The sequence below is a fragment of the Rutilus rutilus genome (assembly GCF_951802725.1).
Source record: "Rutilus rutilus genome assembly, chromosome: 5".
Lineage (NCBI taxonomy): Eukaryota > Metazoa > Chordata > Actinopteri > Cypriniformes > Leuciscidae > Rutilus > Rutilus rutilus.
The window spans coordinates 32,806,251-32,832,849 of NC_140213.1; the positions used below are offsets into that span (position 1 = coordinate 32,806,251).

Consider the following 26,599-nt stretch of genomic DNA (forward strand, 5'->3'; position numbering starts at 1 on the left):
TTTGAGAGAACATCTTTAGTCGGTCAAGCATTCTTGGGATTCTGGAGAAACTAGACCAATTTGGAGTTTGTTGATAAAAGAACTAGTGAAGGAGCATTCTGGGCCACACACACATCTGCAGTTTATTAAACTGAAATGGATCTGTGAATGGACTTAAGGTGTTCCTGGATATGATGGACCCCCCACGATAAACACACACGCACACTAAACTCTGCTTTGACAAATGTTTTTATTCCACCAGAGACACTCTATTGCTCCATTCAAACACCTACTGAGCCGCCTACCAATACAGTCTGTTTATATATATATATATATATAGATATTTCTTCAAAGCTTGCACCTTGGAACTTATTTCAAGGTTTGCGTTCTCGAGCCACCAGGTACTGTTGTTGTGCGAATGAGCGGGCCGGAGCGCATTAAGGGTTTTCTGTTGGAACGGTGTTGTGTAAGCGGCACCTAAATTAATAACTAATGATCTTTGCAACGGAAGTGAATCAATCAAAACTAACTTTAGCTGGACAATAACTTTATTCTAGAGCTGTTGTAAAGCCAAAACAATCTCTGTTACTTTAATTTCCTATTATCACTGTAAAGCTGTTTTGAAACATTGTGAATTTTCTACAACAGCGCATATTTAAACCTAAAAAATCTCTTATGAATTCCTATAACCGATGTGGTAACAATAAGTTGTGCTTTCTATTTCTAGGCTTATGAGCTTCTATTTCAGTAAGAAGAACGCTGTCTTAGAAACTATGAAACAAAGATAATATGTGCACTTAACCTCCTTCAACAAAAGCTTTATAAGTTTAATAGTACATTTCTCACACGCACAGTGATGAGTACATTATTGTGTGTCACTGTCATAGTAGAAGTGGGCAGTTTCCACATATCTGTTTCTCTCCCACACATTTATAATTAAACAAGTGTAAATCAATCACTTTGACCTGGCCGATGCATAAATGCCCATCTCAACAGTTTCTCAAAGCTGTGATTGGTATGTTCAGATCAGGTGTGAGAACTGAGCCCTGATTGGCTCAGTCTCTGATTGGCTGTGTTGTGCAGGCACTGCAGACACAATGAACTTCATGACCCATCACATAGTCTAGCTAATACACAGAATATCAAACAGAAAGAGAGGAAATGAGTGGACCAGCTGCCCTTGACTACCCTTGATATCACTTTCTCAAACAGGAAGAAACAACATCCTTTCACACACAATTAAAGTCAATGTGAATTGTAGCTTGCAGACCTTTTTTTACCAGGAATAATTGCATCAATAAAAGTGGAAACTACATAGGCTACAGTAGCAGAATGGAACCAGGCCTGAGTGTGAGTTTGCTAAAACACTACCTACTGTAAATAGTTTTTACACTCTTCATAGACTAGTTACATGTACACTAACGTTCAAAATTTTGGGGTCAGTAATTAATACTTCTATTCAGAACAGAATCATTAAATTCATGAAAAGTGACAGTAAAGACATTTATAATGTTGCAAAAGATTTCTATTCATGTTCTTATGACTTTTCTATTCATCAAAAAAATCCTGAAAAATGTATCACGGTTAATAAAATGTATGCAGCACACCTGTTTTTTTTTTTTTTTTCACAGTGATAATAATAAGAAACATTTCTTGAGCACAAATCAGCACATTAGAAAGATTTCTGAAGGATCATGTGACACTGAAGACTGGAGTGATGATGCTGAAAATTCAGCTTTGCCATCACAGGAATACATTTATAATAATTTAATTCTAATAATAATAATAATAATAATAATATCACAATATTACTGTTTTACTGTATTTTTATATTTATCAAATAAATGCATTTGGTGATCAAAGAGATTTTCTTCTATTATTATTATTTTTAAGGGGTATGACGCAAACAATTTGGTGCAGAAACTATTTTCACTTAGAAACGGCTAGTAAATTTCACAAATAATTACAAAGATTTAATTACTAATTAAACGTGACGTTTTTTAGTAAAACTGTTTTTATTTACAACTTCAAAATAATTTTTACAGTGTGGCAGAAGCATTTATTTTCTTTGGAATGACCTGCACATTAATAAAATAGATAAAAGCTTGATTTCATGTTGAACATGTATTGTACAACACAGTCGGCTAAGCTTTGTATCGATACAGGACTAGCAGTGAAACTGAAGGCTAAAGAAAAGAAGGCTAGGTAAATCTGATATGCAAATTAGCCTTGGGTATCATTCCAAATGTTTAAACACACACGTCTCTCTTCAATCCCTTTCCCTGTTTACTTTTCAAATACTAATGTATCAGCATTTCAGCCTCCTCTTGACACCCTGGTGTCACCATTAGTCACATGTACCCGCATAGTAACAGAACGTGGCTGCAGGTGCATTCATCTCTCAATTCCTGACTGGCACTAAATCATATCTCATCTCAGCACACCTGTCTTATTCCTGGAAGCTGCATAAATCAGCTCTGGAATTCATCAGAGCCAAGACATCCTATCCATTTGAGAACAACTGCTTTAGACTATATACAAGATAATTACAATAGATTAATGTATAAAGAACAAGTAATATTAAAGATATACTTTGGTTATGTTTTGAAAAATACCCTGTAGTGTGCAGTATATACTATATTGTGCACAGTATGCAAGTTTCTGTGTGAAATCCCCTGATGGTCTACTATATTTGCCAAATGTGCAGTATAGAATGGAACACACTGTGCTGGGTAATGTATCCCACAATGCAACATGCTCAACTATATATAAACTGTGATTTTGAACATATATTTCTTATTATATATTCTCATTCACACAATATGAGGTCATTTGACAACAATATAGCCGTTTAAAATGTTAAGCAATGCATAATGCATATTCTTCCACATACTATGTTTTAAAGAAATACAGTATACTACAGTATTCCGAACACAGTCTATGTGTAATCTTTAATCGCACAAACACGTCATTCACATATGATTCATTTCTGACTTATTAAGTTACGTAATTAGTCTCTTTAGTTTAAGCTTAATCAGAGTAAGAGTGTGTTTGCATGAAACATTAAAACAGCCTAATGATGTGCTGAATCAGGTCATAGGTCACGGAGGATGACGTGGGAGTTTCTGACTGTAATTGGGAAAAATGTTCTGGACTATGCTGGTTTTCATCTCTGAATATGATAACTCATGGCAGAGTTCAGCCAAAGCCTTCATCATTTTAACAGGATGTTCATTAATAATCTCTTCCTATGTCATCCACCAACAAAACTGGACTATTATAAGGGTCAAAGTTCATCTGTGTCCATCTGAGACACATTCGACTGATGAATCAAATGTAAATACAGTTTGATGATGAATTGTGTATCACAGTTTCACAAAAATATTCAGAACTGTTTAACATTAAACACATAATCAGAAATGTTTCTTGAGCAGCAAATCAGCATATTAGACTGATTTCTGAAGGATCATGTGACACTTAAGACTGGAGCACTGATGTTGAAAATTCAGCTTTCCATCCAGGAATAAATGACATTTTAAAATGCATTAAAATAGAAAACAGTTATTTTAAATTGTATAATTTTACACTATTGAAGGTTTTACTGTATGTTTGATCAAATAAATGCAGTTTTGGTGATGAGCATAAGAGACTTTTTCAAAAATATAAAAAAAATCTCACGCACACGCACACACACACACACACGCACGCACACACACACACGCACACTTTCATTTTCATTTAATTTCTTAAATTAGAATCCACATTCTTTATGATCAAAATAAACTGTGTACCAATGAAACAAACAAACTTCTCATAAATTATGTCATTTAGAGGTATTCATAGAGCTATATTTCTGAAAGCCATTAGTGATAATGAAATATATATCAGGCAAATGCAATTTAATTAATGTGAAAATAAATTAAGAAAGTGCCATTTTCTTTTCGGCTCAACTGGTGTTGATTGACAGATATTTTATTTTATTCACATCACCATTATTCGAAAGAGACTTCATAATCATATCGCATAAAACAATTTTCAAGCCACCTCATACTCACATTGTGTGTTCAATCTAGCAAATCTAGGGATTCCCTGGCCTTGTGGGTAATCCACACCAATCACATGCATTTCACTGTAATCCCACCAGATTACACACACATGCACACACACAGCAGGGAAATCCCATGATTAGAGAACTGCTGGATTGAGCCCAAATTAATCTGTCAGTTCACTTAATCAGTAATGCATGAGAGGAGGCTATTTCAATTAATCAATATTTATGCTCTATTATATGACTAATAAAATCTGAATATAAATGAAAAATTCTAAGCGCGTTTGAGAATTAAACTCCCTCTCAATATGTTGCCTATATATCTGACATTTTGTGTTTATCTCCAAGGGATTCTGTTCAGTAGTATGGCAAATAATATCCACACAGGACATCTAAAAAAAAATGTCTTACCCTTATGAAAAAATTTAAATCACAAAATAGGTCTCAGATAGCTATGAGCTTCAATGGGGTGCAATTAGAGACTTGCTTACATTTTTTTTAAAACAACAACAAGTCATGTTACCTATTTAGAATACATTATCAACTGCATAGCAATGTCCTGAAAACCATTCAACACACCTTATCAACTGCATAGCACCGCACCCCCCTGAAAACCAATCAAAAATCTGTAGTAACTGCATAGTAACCCCCTAGCAACCAATCAGAACAATTTAGCAACTGCATAACAATGCCCTGGCAACCACCTACAACATTAGAGATCCAAAAACATCTTGATATGTCTTAATATGTGCTCAAAAGAAACTAAGTTGGCAACCAAATTCAAAAGATCTCAAAATAAACTTTTTTATTTTCTTCCAAGACCAAATGATCCACATTCATTTTATAACTCTACACCCTTGAGAGTTAACTTGAGCCTATTTTATTCCTCTTGAAGTATTATAGACATTTTAAGATGATACTTTTAGATGAAACATAACTGAGAAATGCTGTACATCTAGTGAGAAAGCGCAATAAAAACCTGTTTGACTTGCACATTCATTTCATCACCTTTTTTCGGTTATAACCATTTCCAGCATCTGTCTCGCTTATCTGCATTTTTGGATCAAAACAAACAGTTTAACGTTTCTTGCAGTTGCATGCTCCCACACGTTCCCAAGCAGCATCTGCAGCCTAAATATCTGAAATTATAAGGCACTCGATCATATGATCAGCCCGTCAGCAGCAACGCCACACACATAAATGCACTCTGATCAGCATGATAACACGAAATGAAGCCAAAGAATGTGCAGAGATTAACAGACATTATGTTCTGGGAAAATACCATTGTGGATAAATACAGCTGTGGCGTTTCAGTGTGTGTGTTTGGTTGCGTCTGATGTGATGTTTAGAGAATTCCAGTTTGGAATGAGACAAGGCCGAACAGCTCCAGAAGGCTCTTAAATTTTCCCTCTCTGATATCACAATGAGAAGGGAAGGATCCCAGAGCAGCACAACCCATTTACCTGCTCCACAGCTGGGAAACAAACTGATGGATTGTGGACCGAAGGGAGAAACACAGACTGAGAAGAATGGATGTGTGTCAGCCAGACCTGTGCTCTCTACAGAGTTTGAAGTGGAAGAGTCCACTCATCCGCAGCTGGAGGGGTGGCACGTTGCCATCAAACAGGAGAAAATGGTATTTCCCTCAAATTCAGGCCATGTCGGTTAAAAAGACGGAGGAAAACAGCAGGAAAGCCTGCTGAACCTGGTCACACTGACACACACATTCAGACTCAATCTAAGAAAAAGGAAATTCCTCCCATGGTTCTCAGCACAACATCCCAAACAAAAAGTAGCCTAGTGGCATCTATTAGCTTTGTTATTGCTAACCAAAATTAGTTAACTGAAAAAAAAAAAGCTGAAATTAAATATATTAGATAAAAAACTTAAAATTAGAAAACTGAAATAAGGTTAAAGGGATAGTTCACCCAAATATGAAAATTCTGTCAGCATTTACTGCACCCTCGAATCCTGTTTCAACCAGTATGAGTTTCATCAATTGTTTGGTTTCCAATATTCTTCAAAATAACTTATTTTTGTTTAGCAAAAGAAAGAAACTTATACAGAGTAAATGAGTTTTACTAAACTCTTTTAGAAATACTAAAATTACTAAAACAAAAACCAAATATTTAATAAACAGAAATATTTTAAAATGACAAAAACGCATAACAAAATGACTAAAGCCTAAACTGAAATAAAAACGGAAAAATATAAAAAATAAAAGCTAATTCAAAAATTGAATGAATACTATAATAGTAAATAAATAATAGTAAAATAACACTGACTCCTAGTACTATGGATACACTGAATACCATGGTACTGAATGATTACCATATTCATATAACATGGAATTTACATGGTACTTCCAATAATATGACAGTGATGGTATCAGATGGGAATATTATGGAACTTTTTTTTAACCATGGAAGTGACATTTATGTACCATGACATTTGTATGGTAATTCAAGGAACATACATGACCAAAATACCAAGGTAGTACCATGTCCATAATTCCAATGGTTGTACCATGGCATTTTTAAATCTCAAAGTAATATAAATATTCCAGCACTATGGTAAGTAAATCAATGGTATTGACATCTGACACTATCACTTATCCATGTATTTTTTTTGTAGTAAGCAACCACCCATCTAGCAATGTGATAGCAACCACTTTTAACACCCTAGCATCATGGCGGCTAGTTTTGCACAATCAAATGTAAATATAAACTATTAGTTTGTTAGTGAAGTTCTATTACCTGTCCCTTTTATTATCAATATATATTGTAAATCAAAATATCTGGGTCAGTAAAAGTGAGGACATTTACTCTGTCAGTTGTCTATAAATCAGAGCAGAATGTAAAGCATTTACAACATGCTGAGCACTAAACTAACCTCGGGTGTCTTCTGTCTTTCTCACATTCACTCGTTCTCTCACACACCCTCTGAGAGACACACAATTAGCAGCTTAAATGGAACAAAAGCAGCTCTATGGATGTGTATTACGATGCAGGAGAGAAAGGATAATGCCTTCACAGAGCCTGACGGACTGTGCTGGGATTTAAAAAGGAGAGAGAGAGAGAGAGAGAGAGAGAGAGAGAGAGAGAGAGAGGGATGGAGATATACTTGTTTTTCTGGCTTGTAGAATGAAAGGAAAAGGGGAGAGGAGGGTGAAGGGGTCTCCCAAGGAAATACCTGCCGGATCAAACACTGCTGCCTGCAAGGAAAGTGCATGGGTGTAGAGATGTGGAAAGAATGCATTAGGAAGCCCCTCCTCGTCTCCTGAATGTGCCTTAATGTTCATCATATTTACTAGCTATGCTAAAGCCATTATCGTCACAATGCATGTGTGTGTGTGTGTGTGTGTTTGTGAGTGTGTCTGTGTCTGTGTGTTTGATTTTATAGACAATAACACCATGAATTACACTGCAGACACAGAGAACACCCTCTGGCCAAACTCAAAGGTCATTTTGGGTGGTCTCTGTGAGGTTACCTCATAGGTTATACAGGGCTGTTGTTTCTTTTTGTAATCTTGAGATTCAAGTGGTCAAATGATCGATGAAGAGGGTTAGAAGTCACTTGGCTTTTCATCTGCATGTACAGCTCTTAGGGAAGAATGTATACTTTTGAAGTATAGTTTACCTAAATATGAATATTTAAATATTAAATCAGAATAGACAGATAGATAGATAGAGGCTCTGTTTCTGTAGGCTCTGTTTCTATAGCAGCAGCCTGTCATACATCAACCCTGGAACAGACAAACACTTTTGCTATCATTTATTTAGGTATGTCACAGCGAGATGGAAAACTTTGAGATTTGTCTGCTTCAGTCTGGTCTGTCCTGTTCACACAGTAGGAAGGTAGAAGAGAGACACAACCTGAATACTGATCTCTCTCGCACACACACTCACATACAGATAGATGGAACCGTAGACTCCTGTGGAGAGCTGTTTTCATGACCGTGAGACAGTGGGTGACTCAAACCCATAGAAACCATCATAGCAACACTAATGCGCTTTATGGCGCACACAATGTCCTGAGTAATGAATTTAAACAGGATGACAAAACCTCTAGAGTTTTACATTTTGTGAGCAAAATTGTGCTTGTCCATGCAAAACTCACTAGGGTGTGGATAGTTGCCAGGGTGTTGCTATGTAGTTATTAAGGAGTTGTGGGTCAGATGAGCCCTTCCCCAAGTTTTAATGATATTCTGGTCTCTAGATATGGTTAATTCTCCCTTTCACCCATTTTACTGTCTGCAAGGCGAAATTCTCCGTCAGATTTAAGGTATCATTCATGTCTGTACAAACAAATGGTGCAAGACGAGTTACACGCGAAAGTACTTAGAGTTAGGGGTTTATTCAAATCACTATTCTCAGTATGAGCTAGAGTTTAATGATTCAAGTGATTAAATATTTTATATAAATAAATAAAATAAATGCATTTTATTTAGAATACCAATTAATATATATATATATATATATATAAAAATACATGCCATTTAAAAAAATTTATTAAAAAAAAAGTCCATTCATGTTTGTAATAGTGTGAGACATTTTACATGTGAAAAGTGTTCAAGTATGAGCTAATATTGAAACAGTTAAATATTTTGCATAAAAATATAAATAAATAATTTTATAAAAAATGGTAGATTTAATTTATATTGATTCATTAATATATATATATATATATATATATATATATATATATATATATGCATTTGTATGTTTTAAAAATACATAAACATTAATAAAATGTATATATATATATATATAAATTGTAAGATGGTTATCATCTACCGATTATTCCCATACTGAAAGTGACCAAGCACACACACACTAGCATACACACAGGCACACTAGCCTGCTGTTCATACCTGATAGACGGCACGGACCAGGATGTCAGGAGCTCTGAGATGCGTATGCCTTAATCTTCTGAGGGCGGCTGAGGTCACATCCCATAATGCACTGTGCCTCACACACACACTCTCTCCCAGACTCATGAGCATCGCCTCCATGATGACAAACACACAGGTACACAGGTGTGTGGTCAAATAATCCCTTCTCAGCACAGGTGTGTGTGGGAGAACAGGTCCCCAGGTAATGTTGGTCTCCCTTTTGTGTTCTCCTCTTTCATTTTCTCATCTCTTCTTCCTTTAATCCTTAAAAATGCCCCATGGGAGACTGAGATTGTGACTTCTGTGTGACTCAAATCTCGTCTTGGAAATGAATTCGGTCTCACTGGTCTCTCTCTCTCCACTGCAGGACAAATTCCCAGAATAACAGCTCTTGGTTCGCCCAACACAAACATTCCCACATAGAAAGCACCATTGGTCCCTCTCTCCTTTTCTCAGTCGTTCTCTCTCCCTCTCCCCTACTTGTTTGTTTGTTTTAAAGCAACAGTCCCAGAGCAGGGCATTGAGGGTTTTAAGCTCGCACAATGCTCTGAGACGCCCATCTAGGGCAGAGTGAAGGACAGTTGTCCCTCCCTGCAAGACAGATCCTGCTCGGGTTCATCAACCCCGGGCCACTGAAGAGATACCCGATATGTGTGTCTCAGCTTTCCCAGTGTGGTAGAGCAGCAGACAGAACAACTCATGGGAGTTGAAAACTCGTTTTTCCATAAATGGTTAGGATGACGTCCAGATTCCAAAGTTTTGGAGTGGGACATGTCATTTGTGCCAAAGTTCTCAAGGCACCACGTGCCCTATCCAGATCCAGTCACTAAACTACAGACTAACCGACAAACATTTGCCTTCCAAACCCCTCCCACAACCCCAAAATAGTTCAAAAACTGTCCTGAACAATTCATACACTTTTTGACAGTGCTAGTTAGCAGAGCAGGCGCAAGTAGAGCACTGAAGAGGGGTGTCTAAATGAAAGAGGACGATGACGTAACGCGAAGTAGAGCTGCATTCTTTGTGGAGCAGGAAGTCCGTAGGTTCACAAGTTCGCCTGCCCATTCAGCCTTAATAGTTAATGGTAAACAAACCTGGCTTGCTGTCCTCGAAGGAGGCTCAAACCCGAGGCTTGGCTCAAGCTCTGGGCTAAACCCCCCTATAACATGCACAGAGGAAGAATAAGAGGAATAGAGGAAATGGGAAGGAGGAGGGATGCCAGAAGAATTGTCACTAGGATGACACAGTGACTGCTGTTTATATATGTTCGTAATGATGATTGACAGGACTGAACCTCCTGAACCAACATTTGGAACTACATTTAATGTGTCAATCAAAATGTGACTTTGCGAAACTGACAGTCCTAAAATGTTGCTTTAGTAGGCCAAAATTAATGCTATAAAGCATATGCACTTGGCAATTGTGATTGTGAAATTGTCTATTCTATTTCATCATTAAAATCCATTTTCTCATTCATCTTGACTGAGGGGACTGGATAGTCCTGGTGAGGGGGCAGGATAGCCCGGGTAAGGGATCAGGATAGTCCAGGTGAGGGGGCAGAATAGTCCTGGTGGGGGGGGCAGAATTGTCCAAGTACGTGGGAAGGATAGTCCGAGTGAGGGCGCAGGATAGTCCGGGTGAGGGGGAAGGATAGCCCAACTAAGTGGGCAGGATAGTCCGAGTAAGGGGGCAGGATAGTCCAGGTGAGGGGGCAGGATAGTTCAAGTAAGTGGACAGGATAGTCCAAGTGAGGGGGCAGGATAGTTCAAGTAAGTGGACAGGATAGTCCAAGTGAGTGGGCAGGATAGTCCGAGTGAGGGGGCAGGATAGTCCGAGAGAGGGCACAGGATAGTCCGAGTGAGGGGGCAGGATAGTCCAGGTGAGGGGGTAGGATAGTTCAAGTAAGTGGACAGGATAGTCCAAGTGAGTGGGCAGGATAGTCCAAGTGAGGGGGCAGGATAGTCCGAGTGAGGGGGCAGGATAGTCCTAGTGAGGGGGCAGGATAGTCCGAGTGAGGGGGCAGGATAGTCCGAGTGAGGGAGCAGGATAGTCCGAGTGAGGGAGCAGGATAGTCCGAGTGAGGGGGCAGGATAGTCCGGGTGAGGGGGCAGGATAGTCCGGGTGAGGGAGCAGGATAGTCCGGGTGAGGGGGCAGGATAGTCCGGGTGAGGGGGCAGGATAGTCCGAGTGAGTGGGCAGGATAGTCCGGGTGAGGGGGCTTCATTCTCTTGCTTTTCGACTAACTCTTGCACTCCGACTAAACACCAGATACAGTGAATTACATTGCCTCTTATTTGAACACAGCACATTTTTCTTTCTGTAATTGAACAGAAAGCCTTAGTCAATAGCGTAACAACAGCGTAAGCAAACCCTCTGATCTTGATTAAAATCGCCTCCTGTCTTAAAAGAGATTCATGGGATTTTCATATTGATGCTGGGGTGGCATATGATTAAACATGCACACATCAATATCTATGATGAAGAAAAACAATACCTGACTAGATAAAATTTCGAATAATGTTTAAAATTTAAATTTAAACATGACTGTTTTGTGATCCCTTATAAAGTTTTAACTTGGTAACCATAGTTTCAGCTAAAATACCACACAAAAATAATGCAACATAACTTTGTATTAGCCATTTTGAAAGAAAATATAGATACCATGGTGATACTCTGCAAGGATTTACAAGGCTACACAAAGACTAACTTAAACATTTCTGTGGTGCAGGGAGAGAAATGCACTTGTTTACAATAGTAAAATCATATGCGTACAGAGAGTGTAATGACACTGTGTGACACCAAACCTCATTCACTTAAAGTCACTGACAGCTGGAGTCTAATGAAAGAGCACAGAAGCACAGAAGCACATGCACTTCTATTTGTCTGCATGCTGCAGCAGTGGTACTGAGGGGTAAATACAGGCCTATAGAACCAGGACAGCAGGGTAAAGAATTACAATAACTCATTCATGCTACTCTCCTGCCACTATGTGGCACAATGCATATTGATTTGTGCACAATAAACCTGATGGGAAGAGTGATAGTACTACTGTAAAGCATAAATGTGAGAGTATTCATGAAGATGCATGATGGGGAGAGAGAGAGAGAGAGAGAGAGAGAGAGAGAGAGAGAGAGAGAGAGAGAGAGAGAGAGAGAGAGAGAGAGAGAGAGAGAGAGAGAGAGAAACAGAATTCCTAAGAACCGTCTCAATAGCTTTGACTGAATGTTTAATGACCTGTTACAAAATGCAGATGTTTCTCCTTGAATTCTGTTCAATAAAAAAAAAAAAAAAAAAAACCCCGGATCCTTTGAGAAAACACATGGATTTCACATTAAATTTGATGAAAATTATTGCGTTGGAGGTTTTTGTGTAAAATGATGTCAAATCTATGTGTTTCTTCTGGGAAATGCTGCCAAAAAAAGCAAACCAAGATTAATGAAAATGAGCAGTGTTTGCCCAAACAAAAGTTACTGCATGACACTAGGGTGTTGCTATGTGGTCACTAGGAGAAAGAGGAGAATAAATTTGGACAAAAAAAAAACAACGATTTGTGTGATGTTGTGAAGGTTGCGCATGGAAGTAATGTGTTTTTTCTTTGAAGGAAATGAGGGCATAAAAAAACAAGTTGTCTAACAATAAAGCAGCATCCGTGAAACATGCAGCGTCCTTAGTTTACTGCTGTGTTCAAAATTCATGTTCCTTAATTCGTGATTCTTTATGAGTCACCAGGTGCTTCTTCCTGAGGGGTGAGAGGTGAGAATGTCATTTAGATGTGTGAACGTGTGTGAGCGGCTATTGTGTGGAGGAAGAGGATCAAATATTTAAAAAGGTGGTAGTTCTCAAACTTGTGTGTGTGTCTGTGTGTATGCAGTCTATATTCTGAAACCCAGGGAAATGCTGTGGTATTCAGTGATTTTACACAATGCTCACACTTACTCACACACGCACACACGCACACACACACACACGCACGCACGCACACACACACACACACACACACACACGCACGCGCACACACACACACACACACACAAAGAACCTCTGGCATCTTCAGTACCATGTGACAGAAGTAAAAAAAGAGAAATAGAGTTGTAAAAGGGAGAGAGAGAGGGGGGAGAGAGACTTGCTGTCTCAGTGCACCAAAGCTGTTTGAAGTTTATGTGCACTTGCATATATGTATGTGAGAGTGCATGTGCGCGCGCTGACCTACTTCATTTTGCATATAGGCTAATAAGTGTTTGCTCCTGAATCTTTCTGTGAGCATAAATATTTATGAGGATTATAATATAATAGCGCAAACCCACGAGAGCGCAGAGGAGGCGGCCGCACACACACACGCGCTGAGCCGGTTGAATTAAGCCTGGTGTAACTCCAATCCAAGGCCACCAGCAGAAAGCACATGCATTTCCTCCCTAAATACCCAGGCGCACCATCACACCCCCCCCAGAATGACATGAATAGTCTATTGAGAGAGAAAGATGAGTCAAAATGTATGTGTGGTTGTGTATAATGCTCTATGACAGGCCTGTTCCAGTGCATGTGAAATGATCCATTCTCTACTCTTATTTTTAGCACAAAGCTCAGTACTTGTTCATGTCTAAGGAACATTTGGGACATTTTGGGGGGTGATGCATCCTGTTTTGGGGGACGAATGTGACCCCAGCTGACCCTGGGACCATGCACTGGTGTTTCTGGGAACAGAACATGAGATTTAATTGAAACCAGTCCAGTAGACGTCAAGTTCACATAGAGGTTGGGGTCATTTAAAAAAGCTTTATTTTCTCAGACATGAAAGAGATTGTGTGTGTGTGTGTGTTTGACTGAGCTGCATTCCATTCTAACATATATTAGGTGATTCAAAGCTTTCAGAACACACTTGAAATCTTCCACTGATATGAGAAAGTGTGTGTGTGTGTGTGTGTGTGTGTGTGTGTGTGTGTAAGGAGGAATTCATTTCTATTCCTCAGACTGCTCTAGGGCAGCTGATATTGCAGCATTCGCATGCTAAAGTTTGTGAGGGGTATATGTGTGCATGGGCATGAGTGTGTGTGTGTGTGTGTGTGTGTGTGTGTGTTAAGGGATGCTTTTTCCTCTGAAGATCAGTTTGAGCTTGAGGGGATGTCTAAATGGAGAGGAAGACAATAAAAATGATAGCGGCAGCTTGGTGTGTGCATGCCTATGTCTGGATTTCTTGAGGGCGCAAGTAAAAAAGCTAGTACATGATGATGTGCCTGTTTTAAATGACCGATTTATCAACTAGATGTCATTAGTAAAAAATATTTGGATGTTTACTTAGATAGAATCATCAACTCTGCCAGAGGCCATACATATGAAGACACTGATGCTTTAATGTTGGTAACTCTACTGAGAAAAAAAAAACAACTTGTGTAAAGTCACAATTTAATATAAGTAGCATCACATTTTTGCTTGCATATTGTGACATGCATAAAAAAAGTATGAAAGTAGAAAAAGTGTTTTTTTTAAAAAAGTAGAAAGACTAGGTTTCATCCATTGGTTGTTGATTGCATGGATGACATTTTGATAAAATGAAAAAAACTCACATTTTTAAGAAATGAAACATATGCATGGATTAATAATTAACAATAAGATCAGGTGAATTTCCACTTTGTCAACTTTAACCTATAAGCTGGTTTGCTGGTCTTACCTGATTTGAGCTGGTTTCTCAATCTGGCCAAGCTAGTCTTCAGCTGAAAATCCCATAAAATCCTTCTAAAAACCAGTCAAAAGTACAGCCTGGACAGGCTGGGAGACTAGCTAAGACCAGACAATAATCTTTGGCTGGTACAAAATTATTATTATATATTTTTTTCAGCAGGAAACAAAACTAACAGAGTGATAGTTTCTTTCAAATGTGCCATTAAACTTTAACTTGATCAGCAAGATTTTCTTCAAAGAGTTCATGCCATGACAGTATTTGACCAAAGGCAGTTAAAGGTAATTCCAAGTATGAAACATTTCGAAATTAAACAACACAACACATGAAATGAATGGCAATAGCTTGTAGCATTTGCGTTTGAGAACTTGCACAGAATCTGGTCTAAATCAATAAAGACAATACAACACACACACTTCTACACATTCTTGATTTCAGACATGGCACAAGTGCATTAGCAACAGTAAATGTGCTACTTCTGAGCATTTTAAAGAACAGCTGACATTACACAAGCTAAAGCATATACTTGCATATTAATCCACATTTTGTCTGCATCATGCCTGACCTGCTTCCTAATGGGAGGCAACAGAACGGTTAAATTTAACAAGCCTCAATTAGCACTTTGCTTTAGCCGAGCAGCCGAGAGTTAGCGCACTGCCCAGAGACAAACTCTATGGAGCACACAAAACAAGACCCAATTAAAGAGACACACACACACAGAGAGAGAGGAGGACTCCACTCAATGCAACAAAGGGTCTCCAAGGAGAACCCCGGCAGCCCACTAAACATGAACAGTTTTCCACAGCCAAACTGCTACTGTTGTTTCGCTAAAAGAGCACTGCATTGGAAATCTGGCTTCGAAAGCTGCAACTGGTCACACCATATCACAGCAGAAGAACATGCTGAGATAAATTTGTAACTCGACCTCAAAAAGAGGAAATGAGGAGGAGGAGAGGAAGGAAGTGGGAAGCTGAAAGGATAGGAAATAAAACAGAGGAGCATGAAAAGGTAAATGAATGATAGAATTATGTGGGTAAGAGAGTAGGGCAGATGAAGGAGGCGTGAAGAGAGATGAGTGGAGGGTAAGAGGGCAAAAGAGAGAAAGCTAGGGCTTCTTTCATTGTCTCAGACTAATGAAGCACAGCATATTTTTCTGTTACAAATGTCCAGCAAGCATAAAAAACGTTACTCTTATGGAAAGCCCTCCAGCTACACGATTACTGTGAAGAAACATCACACATGTATTCAATTCAAATACGCTATTAAGTTATTAGGAGTCTAATCATTGAGTTTTGAAGGGTGAACCCCACCTAGAACATGGGGTTCAGAACATGTACAGAACATGTACAGGTGATATTTTAGCCTTAAACCATAAGAAATAAGTAATATCTGGCTTAAAGAAAATGAGGACTGTTTATCGACCATTACGGTTTTTGCATTGTGACATTATTTTCATGACACTTATATGCATTTCCCCTTCAATTCTTATTAATGTAATGCAAAAAATCTTATTCACATTACTGTAATGCAAAAATATATTTCATTATATATTATAATTGAGAATTTTAATATTTTATATTTTATATTTTTTTATTTATAATTCTATTTATTTATATTTACACTATTCACTGGTCAAAGTTTTGGGGTCAGTAAGATTTTCTTTAATGAAATGAATACATTCTCATTATCACAAAATTGTTTTGTATACAAATTTAATAAACGTATTTATACATAAAAGTAATATTTGTTGCACTGCCTTTAATGTTTGCTGGATCAAATAATACTAATAGTAATACTAATAATAGTAATAAATCATTTCATAAGGTTTTCAACCAAGTCTCTGGATCCCTGAAAGTATTTTATATAATTGTATTTCATCAGGTGAGAATTTGGGAGAAAATGTGCATTAAAGATCATGAAAATAATTGTAAAATAATAATAATACAATAGCTTTTTTTTTCTCGGTTTGATTTTGGAGTAAACGTGGACATGTTTTTGTGAGATTCAAAACAACTTGTTCTCTCTGACAAAGTCTGTCTCACTCTGTGATTATCCTGTGGTGTATGTCTGCTGTCTGTGGGAGCTGTGAGTCAAAATCACTCAAACAGATGAAAATGAGAGATGGCAGAGCACAAAAACAAAAGAAAAGGGGAAGGGAAAAAAAACAATGAGGGGAAGGAGGGGAGTTTGAGAAGCCTGGTAATCAGAGAAGGAGAATGAAGCCCTTGTTCCTTTGATTAAATCGCTTTGTCTGCTAATACCAATGGTTATGCCTTATCAACTGCTGCCGTTCCCCCCAAAAACCTGCAATCCTCACAGGAAATCCCTAAATTACAACCGTGTTTCAAAAGAGCCAATCAACACAACCCAGTGAGACAGACACACAACACACCACATCCCTTTATTGAGACCAGCGCTGCCTCTTAAAGGCACTGAACAGCCCGAAGACACGTTCTAATGAAAACACAAGGCATAGACTTCCATCGTGTTTCATTAGTCTAAAAGTGAACAGATTTTGGATGATTGGCAGCTTCATATAATTCAACTCATCAGTCAGGACAGATTTTGGTTGAATGAACCATGCGCTTCTTCGGTGGTCCTCTGATTGACAGCTCATAATTGATGGTTAAACAGGACGGTAGACATCTGCACCCTGGTTATGACCCATATGGACATACGATGGATTAAACATGCCTTCTTGTAACAGACAGCTGGAGAACTGGGAGAGAAAGTGGGAGAGTGGGCAATAAATTGTGAGATGGAATTCCGCAGATGGATATATATATATATATACAGTGGGGGAAATAATTATTTGATCCCCTACTGATTTTGTAACTTCGCCCACTTACAAAGAAATTAAGGGTCTATAATTTTTATGGTAGGTTTTAAAATATCAACCAAAAAATCCAGAAAAAAACACATTATATTAAGGTTATAAATTGATTTGCATTTCAGTAAGTGAAATAAGTATTTGATCCCCAAGCAAAACATGCCTTAGTACCTGGTGGAGAAACCTTTGTTGGCAAGCACAGAGGCAAGATGTTTCTTGTAGTTGGTCACCAGGTTTGCACACATCTCAGGAGGGATTTTGGTCCACTCCTCTTTACAGATACTCTCTAAATCCTTAAGGTTTCTTGGCTGTTGCTTGGCAACTCAAAGTTTCAGCTCCCTCCACAGATTTTCTATAGGATTAAGGTCTGGAGACTGACTAGGCCACTGCAAGACCTTAATGTGCTTCTTCTTGAGCCACTTCTTAGTTGTCTTGGCGGTATGTTTTGGGTCATTGTCATGCTGGAAGACAGATCTTCAGTGTTCTGGCTGAAGGAAAGAGGTTCTCGTACAAGATTTTACGGTACCCCTGTCCATCAGCCCCTCGATACAGTGAAGTCGTCCTGTACCTTTAGCATAGAAACAGCCCCAGAGCATAATGTTTCCACCTCCGTGCTTGACTGCAGGGATGGTGTTCTAGGGGTCATAGTCAGCATTTCTCTTCCTCCAAACACAACGAGTTGAGTTGATGGCATAGAGCTAAATTTTGGTCTCATCTGATCACAGCACTTCCTCCCAAGCCTTCTCTGAATCATTAGATGGTCATTGGCAAACTTCAGACGGGCTTCTCTATGCGCCTTCTTGAGTAGGGGGACCTCGCGGGTGCTGCAGGATTTCAATCCATTGCGACGTAGTGTGTTACCAAAGGTTTGCTTGGTGACTGTGGTCCCAACTGCCTTGAGATCATTAACAAGCTCCTCCTGTGTAGTTCTGGGGTGATCCCTCACCTTTCTCATGATTATCCTTACCCCATGAGGCGAGATCTTACATAGAGTTACAGACCGAGGGCAATTGATTTTTCATTTTGTATTTCTTCCATTTCTGAATAATCACACCAACAAAAGTCTCCTCACCAAGCTTCTTGCTGACACTCTTGTAGCCCATTCCAGCCTTGTGCAGGTCTACAATCTGGTCCGTGACATTTGACAGCTTTTTGGTATTGGCCATGGTAGTGGAGAGGTTGGAATGGAAGATACAGATTCGGTGGACAGGTGTCCACTGACATTAGGAGTACTTTCTTAAAGTGACAGGACTAATCTGTGTTCTACATGGGCACATAACCAATCTGTGGGAGGCAGAATTATTGCTGGTTGGTAGGGGATCAAATACTTATTTCACTTGATCAAATGCTGATCAATACAACCTTTATGTAATGTGTTTTTCTGGATTTTTTGGTTGGTATTCTGTCTCTAACCATTAAAATAAACCTACCATAAATATTATAGACCCATCATTTCTTTGTAAGTGGGCGAACTTACAAAATCAGCAGGGGATCAAATAATATATATATATGTACCACAGGTATCTAACATTCTATCAGCAGGACTTCAGATTAAGTTGCCAATCTCTTTTGTTTAACTGATCTCAGCAGGTAAAGTAGTATCTCAGATGGTAGTATGTTCCTCTCCAGCTGGTCAGGGCCAAAACTAAGAAGCTTTAGTCTCAACTACTGTATCCATTCTGGCACGTGCTTGCACACGCATTCAATGGAGAGCAGCCTTTAAAAACGGCTACCAAGAGAATCTCACATTAGTCACGGTACAGTTTTGTGGAGTGCACTAACGGCATTCATGTTAGATTAGTTAAGTGGATGGATTCTGCAGCCTGCCGGCTCAGCATTGCTGACGGTGGAAACAAGAGTTTTGTAAAGCTCCTTTCACTGTAATGAAGAATCACACACACAGATTCACATTCTCTCTCACAGCGTTGGATATTATGGAGAATGTTAAGTATTTCGAGTCAGTTTTTGCATGCGAGTTTGCATGTAGGCATCATGCCACAATGCAGTTAGAGCTAAGTGTCTTCAGCAAAACTCCTGGCGGCCGCAGGCCACCGAGAATGACAGAGTGAACGAGAAAGACAGCGAAGAGGAGGAGAACTCTGCAGGGATGCAGTAAAAGTAACGTGCGTGAGGAAATCCTCTATTCAATAATTCAAACTGCTATAATTATACACATCTGTCTCATCGCAAAAAGAGAGAAAGAGAGAAAGAGAGAGAGTACTGCGTACTACGGCACTGTAAAATATTAAACATTTCTTGCAATTTTAGTGCGGGACTGGAATCAAATTAGCACACAACACAATAAAAGCCATGTAAAAGCCATGAATGTATGTTCTTTTTATGTCATATGAAGATAGTTTAGATTTGATTGAATTAATATATATTTTAATTATTAATCATAAATATAATTAAATAATATCAACAATTTATTATTAATTATGCATGTTAATATTTTCATAATTAGACACACATTTGTCTGTCTATCTGTTATATGAAATTATAATTAAATAATATAAATACTATTTAGAACTATAATGACTTTATTATATATCGGCCACTTGATCTGCCTGACATGTATACTGTAGGCTTGATATCATCATGCTAATTTGCATTTCTGATAGTTTTTGGATCTCTTAGTTTAGTATGGATTTCTATGATTATTTAATTATTAGTTCTTTTGATGGCCCAAAATGTCCACCCACACACACACATATAGAGAGAGAGAGAGAGAAATGTAGGCTACACACCCACACACAGAAAGAAAGCAAAACCATGTGTGCACACTCACATACTGTACGCACATCTGTATGAACAGAACTTTTACCTTGCGGCTGTTCGAGTAAATGACAGTCACGTGAAGTGTAGTGTATAAGTGTTTTGTCTGCTAACATGATTCACATAACTGGGCAGGCTGCTACGTGTTTTGGGATAATCATGGTGATTTCTAGTGGATACCTGTTATCTTCAGTGACAAACAATATTATGCAACACTTTTGACTGTCATTCGAACTATAGACCTCAGAAAGCCATAGCGATGATAGTGACCCTCATGAGAGCCAACTGAAGCATTAAACCAACACAATTCCCAGAGAATTACACAGAGATTTCGTGCAAAGGATTCATGCAGGTGCACGTCCATTATGTCAAGGCATAAACAGCTAATCATCTCAATTATTCTCCTCAGCTGCACAAACTAACACACAAGTGACAGTCCTTGATAACCTTGAGCCAGCAGCATTCAGAAACACACAAGTGCAAGTGCACACACAAGGATCATCTCACGTCTTACCCTCTCCTCGCTATTTCGCCTCAGCGTCCCCACCGGCAGCTTGAGCAGGAGCCTGCGGGTCCTACCGGGCGTTACAGCCGCCTGGACCACCATGGTGTGTGTGTGAGCGTCTGGTCCGCGAGCGTTCGGCGTCTGCTGTCCCGCCACAGACAGACGGGTTGTTCCTCTCTCTCGCTCCGTCTCCACGGCTCCCTCCCTCCAATTTTCTAGCCTGTCTTTCCTTTCTCCCCCCTTTAAATGTGCCCGTGCCTTCTTTGTTGTGGTTTCTTGAACTCTTTCTGTTCGTTTTGCCTGTGTCTTTCAGCAGTGGGTGTCCTCAGTATGGTCTTCAGCCCATACTGTGGCAGCTTTCATACTGCCTTCTTACAAGAAGCGTGTGTGAGTGAGAGAGAGAGCAGAAGGGAGGGAGGGAGGTTGTTGTCTCTCTCTCTCTCTCTCTCTCTCTCTCTCTCTCTCTCTCTGGAAGTAGCCGTGGAATGGCGTGTGTTCTAGATACGTCAGCCTCGCTTCCTCCAGTCAAACTCAATCCAGGTCACTGGATTAATATGAGTATTATCACATACACACACAGTAGGTCACGTGACACTATGCAAGAATAAACATGTGTGTTTATATAGAAAAGTTCATGCTGTTTTGTATGTCAATGTTTATAACGAAGGATAAAGTGTGTGTGAGAGTGTTGTTAAATATCCATTCTCCTGCTCAAACTGAATATCTGATGTTTTGCCATCTGCTGTTCAGATTAGCTGTAAATCCCATGGCTGCTTTCACCAGACAGACTACACACACACACACACACACACACACACACACACACACACACATATATATATATATAAAGGGAAAATACCCTCAAGCTGCCAACAAGATTACACACTAGGGATCGCTGCATGTATGTGTAGGACATTATCGCCTTTATGTCCTAACAGGGACCACGTCTTGTTAAAAACAGCACTAAACGCCTGTCCGTCCTTCTCTGCTCTTCAGAACTAAATGAAGCAAGCAGACAGCTAGAAAATGCACTGGAAAGATTTGACGTATCGTCATATTTACAATACAGTTTAAGAACAATCCTGTAATGCTCAAGAAACAATCGGAATCAATCTTGGTTTGAAACCTCATAGTGAGTTGCATGCCTCCTTGCCTATATCATTTTAAAGGGATAATTGAACCAAAAATGTAAATGTCATGTATTCACCCTCATGTTGTTCCAAACCTGTAATGATTTACTTACAAATTTGAACAATATTTCTTCTGTTTTTGTCCTTAGAATTGAAGTCAATGGGGTCCAAAATAACACTGGACTGGACCCCACTTACTTTCATTGTATGTAAATTTTTCAAAATATCTGGACTCACATAAGGGTGAGTAAATGATGAATGATTATTTGGGGGTTAACAGAATTGGACAGAATTTTAATTTTAGGGTGAACTATTCTGATGGGACTATTCCTCCTGTCACAAAGGATGTTCCAAAAGGTAGGCAGTGACGATATTCTGCCTTCTAAGATCTCCATAGGTCCCTTGTGGTCAAGGCAATCCCAGAATGCATTGTGATGAATTTAATAAAAGTTCAGATAAATATCAAATACAAAAACACATTTCATTAAATGATAAAAAAAACATGCAAATGTCATCATAAAGGGTAGGCTCTTTTGACTTGTGCAAGTAAGCAACACACAGAACACCCTAGCAACCACATAGTAACATACGAAAAAAACACTCTGAGCCCTAGTCAGAGAGGTGACCCGTTCGACACTATTGGGGGGCCCGCTCCCCCCCCCCCATCTCTTTAATAATTCAGAGAGAGAGAGTGAGAGAGGAGCTTTCCTTCTAATTCCCGCTCAGCATCATTCATTCAGTAGCTGCTCTAGATTAGGAATATTAAAAACCGTTTCTATTTTTACCGTACTGCTAAGTCACCGAGGGTTTGGACGGCTCTTTGCACACTTGCCTTATATTATAGATATAGAGGAACAGTTCTTTATAGCTAAATTATGCCTTTGTGGTAAACCAAGATGGGGAACAGGGGAACTGATCAAATTTGTCACAACGTGTGAGCTGGTTCCCTCCCCACTCACACACTATAAACCAAGCTATTACTTCCTGTGTAACCGTGACATTCTTAATACAACCCGAGAGTGGATAAAACGCCCGGGGGAACGGGTACTAACTCACAAACATACCGTATATATATACCAGCCTGAGCATTTTCTCCGATACAGCAGGCCATTTTAGCAAATAGGTGAACATGTCACCATTCAAAACACGGTAAATGAACCTGTCACAGTCTTACTGTTTGGCTAAGTCAATTTATCCAATATAATAACACAAATAAAATCTCTAAACGCTCTCAATAACACAAAAGAGAGTGTACGGCAGGGGATGGGGGAGGCTGCTCGAGTCTTGCTGAGATGTTCTAATGGAGTTCTGGAGCTCTGCCTCTGTTCTGGGACTGCAGGGGATCTTCCAGACCCTGTTTACACAGCACCCTGTAATCTTAGCCCATGGCACTGTGTGTGTGTGTGTGTGTGTGTGTGTCTCAGATGGCGTCCATTGCAGTCTGTGTGGCTGTTATCCAGAGCCAGTTTTCATAAATTTCCATAATTAAAACCCTCCCCACACACACACAAACACTAAAAAAAAAATCTATCCACACCAACGCTCTTCTCAGAGGTTTGAACTCGGTATAAGACCTACTTTGGTGCGAACGGAAGCCAATTGGATGGAGAAGGAGAAGGAGAAGGAAAGGGTTTTGAAATACTTAATGTGGGAAAGGGTGAGGCTGAGAACAGTGAAACAAGAAAGAGGGAAAACACAAGCGCCGAGAGCAAGGGTTTGTTGGCCATGTTGGAATAATTCACTTCAGTGAAGCAAATTGATAACGCTCCTGGGGTTATTGAGTCTATAAATTATCAACAGCCACTTTAATTTTCCTCATTAAAATAAAGCACATATCTGTTATCAAGTGCTGCAGATGGTTTTTGGAAATACTGATTTGTTTCGGGGGAGAATATTCAAAGGACATTCAAATATTCACTATAGAAAACATACAGACCCTTTCCAAAAAATTAGAATATCATGGAAAAGTTTATTTATTTCCATAATTCCATTCAAAACGTTAAACTTCCATAGATTATAGATTCAGGGCCCACAACTTAAACGATTTCAAGTATTTAGTTGTTTATTTGTACATAATTTGGGCTTCCAGCTCATAAAACCCACGAAAACAGGATTTAAAAAAAATTGAATATTACATGAAATCACACAGTAATTACACAGTGATACCATGGTCATTGTTTTGGCAGTGTGGGCAGGTGCAAATCCTGCTGGAAAATGAAGTCAGCATCTCCATAAAGCTTGTCTGCTGAAGGAAGCATGAAGTGCTCTGAAAATGTCCTGGTAGACGGCTGCGTTGAGTGGACAGCACAGTGGACCAACACCAGCCGATGACATGGCTCCCCAAACCAACACAGACTGTGGAAACTTCACACTGGACTTCAAGCATCTTGGATTGTGTGCCTCTCCATTCTTCCTCCAGACTCTGGGACCTTGGTTTCCAAATGAGATGCAAAATTTGCTCTCATCAGAAAAGAGGACTTTGGTCCACTGTGCTTTATTAAATCCAGAGTCAACGCAGCCGTCTACCAGGACATTTTCAGAGCACTTCATGCTGACTTCATTTTCCAGCAGGATTTGCACCCAGCCCACACTGCCAAAAGAACCAAAACCTGGTTCAATGACCATGGTATCACTGTGTAATTACTGTGTGATTTCATGTAATATTCAAAAAAATTTAAATCCTGTTTTCGTGGAAGGCCAAATTATGTACAAATAAACAACTAAATACTTGAAATCGTTTAAGTTGTGGGCCCTGAATCTATAATCTATGGAAGTTTAACGTTTTGAATGGAATTATGGAAATAAATAAACTTTTCCATGATATTCTAATTTTTTGGAAAGGGTCTGTAGACTTAAATGAGCCGTATTCTATGATTTTATAGCATTTTAGTGTTGTTGTTTTTTTTCCTCTCTTTTTTTCTTAGTATCTCAGTGAAGGTATTCGGCTAAAAAACAATTTCAGCACCCAAAGTCATAATTTAGTTTAATATGATGTTTTCAGTTCACCTTCTATTGAAAACAGTCTCTACTTCAGAGTAAAAAATAAAACACGTAATTGTGACAGTTTAAAATAAGAAAAAATATTTTGAGATATTTTGAGATAGAAGGCAGTTATGAGAAATAAAGTATAAAGTCATATAGTGTAAGATACAAAGTTACAATTAAAGAAAATAAAGTTGCGTTTATGAGATATAAAAGTTGCAATTATGGAAAATATACTTGCAATTGTGCAATACAAATTTACATTATAAGATATAAAGTAACAATTTTAAGATTGCAATTGTAAGATAAATTGATTTAAATATCAAAGTGACAGAAACATCATTGCGAGACAATACATGGGATGATGGGAGTCGCCCCCTTCACCAGTACATGCACTGAAAAACGTCTTGCATAAGGCATGACGAGGGCACACAAGTATCTACGAAAGATCTATTCAAATACCAAATAAACCACAACAGCGAGAGGGACCGACTGTTTTGTCCCTGGTGGAAAGTTTGAATACTGGGTGCCATTGCTTTGTGAGCTGGAAACATGAAAGAAAGAACCTGCAGTTTCTTCAGGCTGAAACATTGGGACAATACTGTGTATGTGAGGTGCATTTACAATAGAAGTCACTGAAAACATCACAATACTGCAGCGCTGCCAAACGCACGAGCCAAAGCCAAACAAACATACACAATGGGCTTTATCGCTCATTCTTTATAATGGCCGGTTTCACCCTGTCCTCCAGTTGGACGTTGTTACTGTTGGGAGACTCACATACACACACTGTGCAGTTGTGTGTGTGATGGAGGGCCAATAAAATGGAGTCATGGCCAGCTATGCCCTTTACACCACCCCATTGTTCCCATGGTGACAAGCGACAAACTACTGGCCATGCCCTCTGCCATTTGGAAAAAATAAATACTTTTATTCAGCAAGGACATTGTGACGCTCTGGCTGTAATGAGAACACAAAGACGAAGGAGATCAACAAAATCTCTTTAATAAATCCAAAAAGGTAACAAAGAACACGCAGGAGATCACAGGAATAAGCTTAGCACAAACGAGCCCGAACACTGAACAAAGGGAACTAAGGCCTTAAATACAAAGGGAGACTACAGATAAATATAAATATATCAAAGTATAAAAGAATAAAAATATCAAAGGAACTGGGAACAGGTGAGTAACTAATTAGAAACTATGACAACAGATGAGTAAACTATGGAAACTAACAAGGAACTAGAACACGGGGCAAATGGTAACAGGGGAAACCAAACTAAACCAATCAAACTAATCAGAACTAAACATAACCCTAACAGATCCAAGCAAGGAAAGGGAAAACATTTATAATGTTACAAAAGTTTTCCATTTTAGATAAATGCTATTCTTCTAAACTTCCTACTCAAAGAATCCAGATTATTTTATTTTTTTATTAATGTTTCCACAAAATATATAAGCAGCACAACTGTTTTCAACACTGATTATAGAAATGTTTCTTCATCACCAAATCAGCATTAGAATGATTTCTGAAGGATCATGTGACAGTGAAGACTGGAGTAATGATGCTGAAAATTCAGCTTTGCATCACATGAGTAATTATATTTTAAAACATTTATACTATATTTAATATATTTATAAACATATATATTAAAACAGAAAATGGTTATTTTAAATGGTTAAAATATTTCACAAATTGCTGTTTTTACTTTATTTTTGATCAAATAAACGCAGCCTAGGTTAGCACAAAACACCCCTACTTTTGAACGGAGTTTATATCATA

At 38.8% G+C, this 26,599-nt stretch overlaps 1 protein-coding gene across 12 annotated transcripts in view; it reads right to left on the minus strand.

Annotated features, from left to right (window-relative positions):
* The window catches only part of frmd4a (FERM domain containing 4A), a 164,323-nt gene that overhangs the window by 61,689 nt on the left and 76,035 nt on the right, over positions 1 to 26,599 (minus strand). For 2 of the 12 annotated variants that reach the window (XM_084409672.1, XM_084409671.1), the window contains exon 1: positions 20,715 to 21,088. The exons of 5 other annotated variants lie outside the window; for them this stretch is intronic. In XM_084409672.1, coding sequence (XP_084265798.1) covers positions 20,715 to 20,807 — 93 coding nt within the window. In that variant the 5' untranslated portion in view covers positions 20,808 to 21,088. Of the gene's footprint in view, positions 1 to 8,900; positions 9,356 to 20,714; positions 21,099 to 26,599 lie in introns of those variants that run through there. 5 more of the 12 variants (XM_084409668.1, XM_084409670.1, XM_084409659.1 and 2 more) reach the window with 3 other exon arrangements.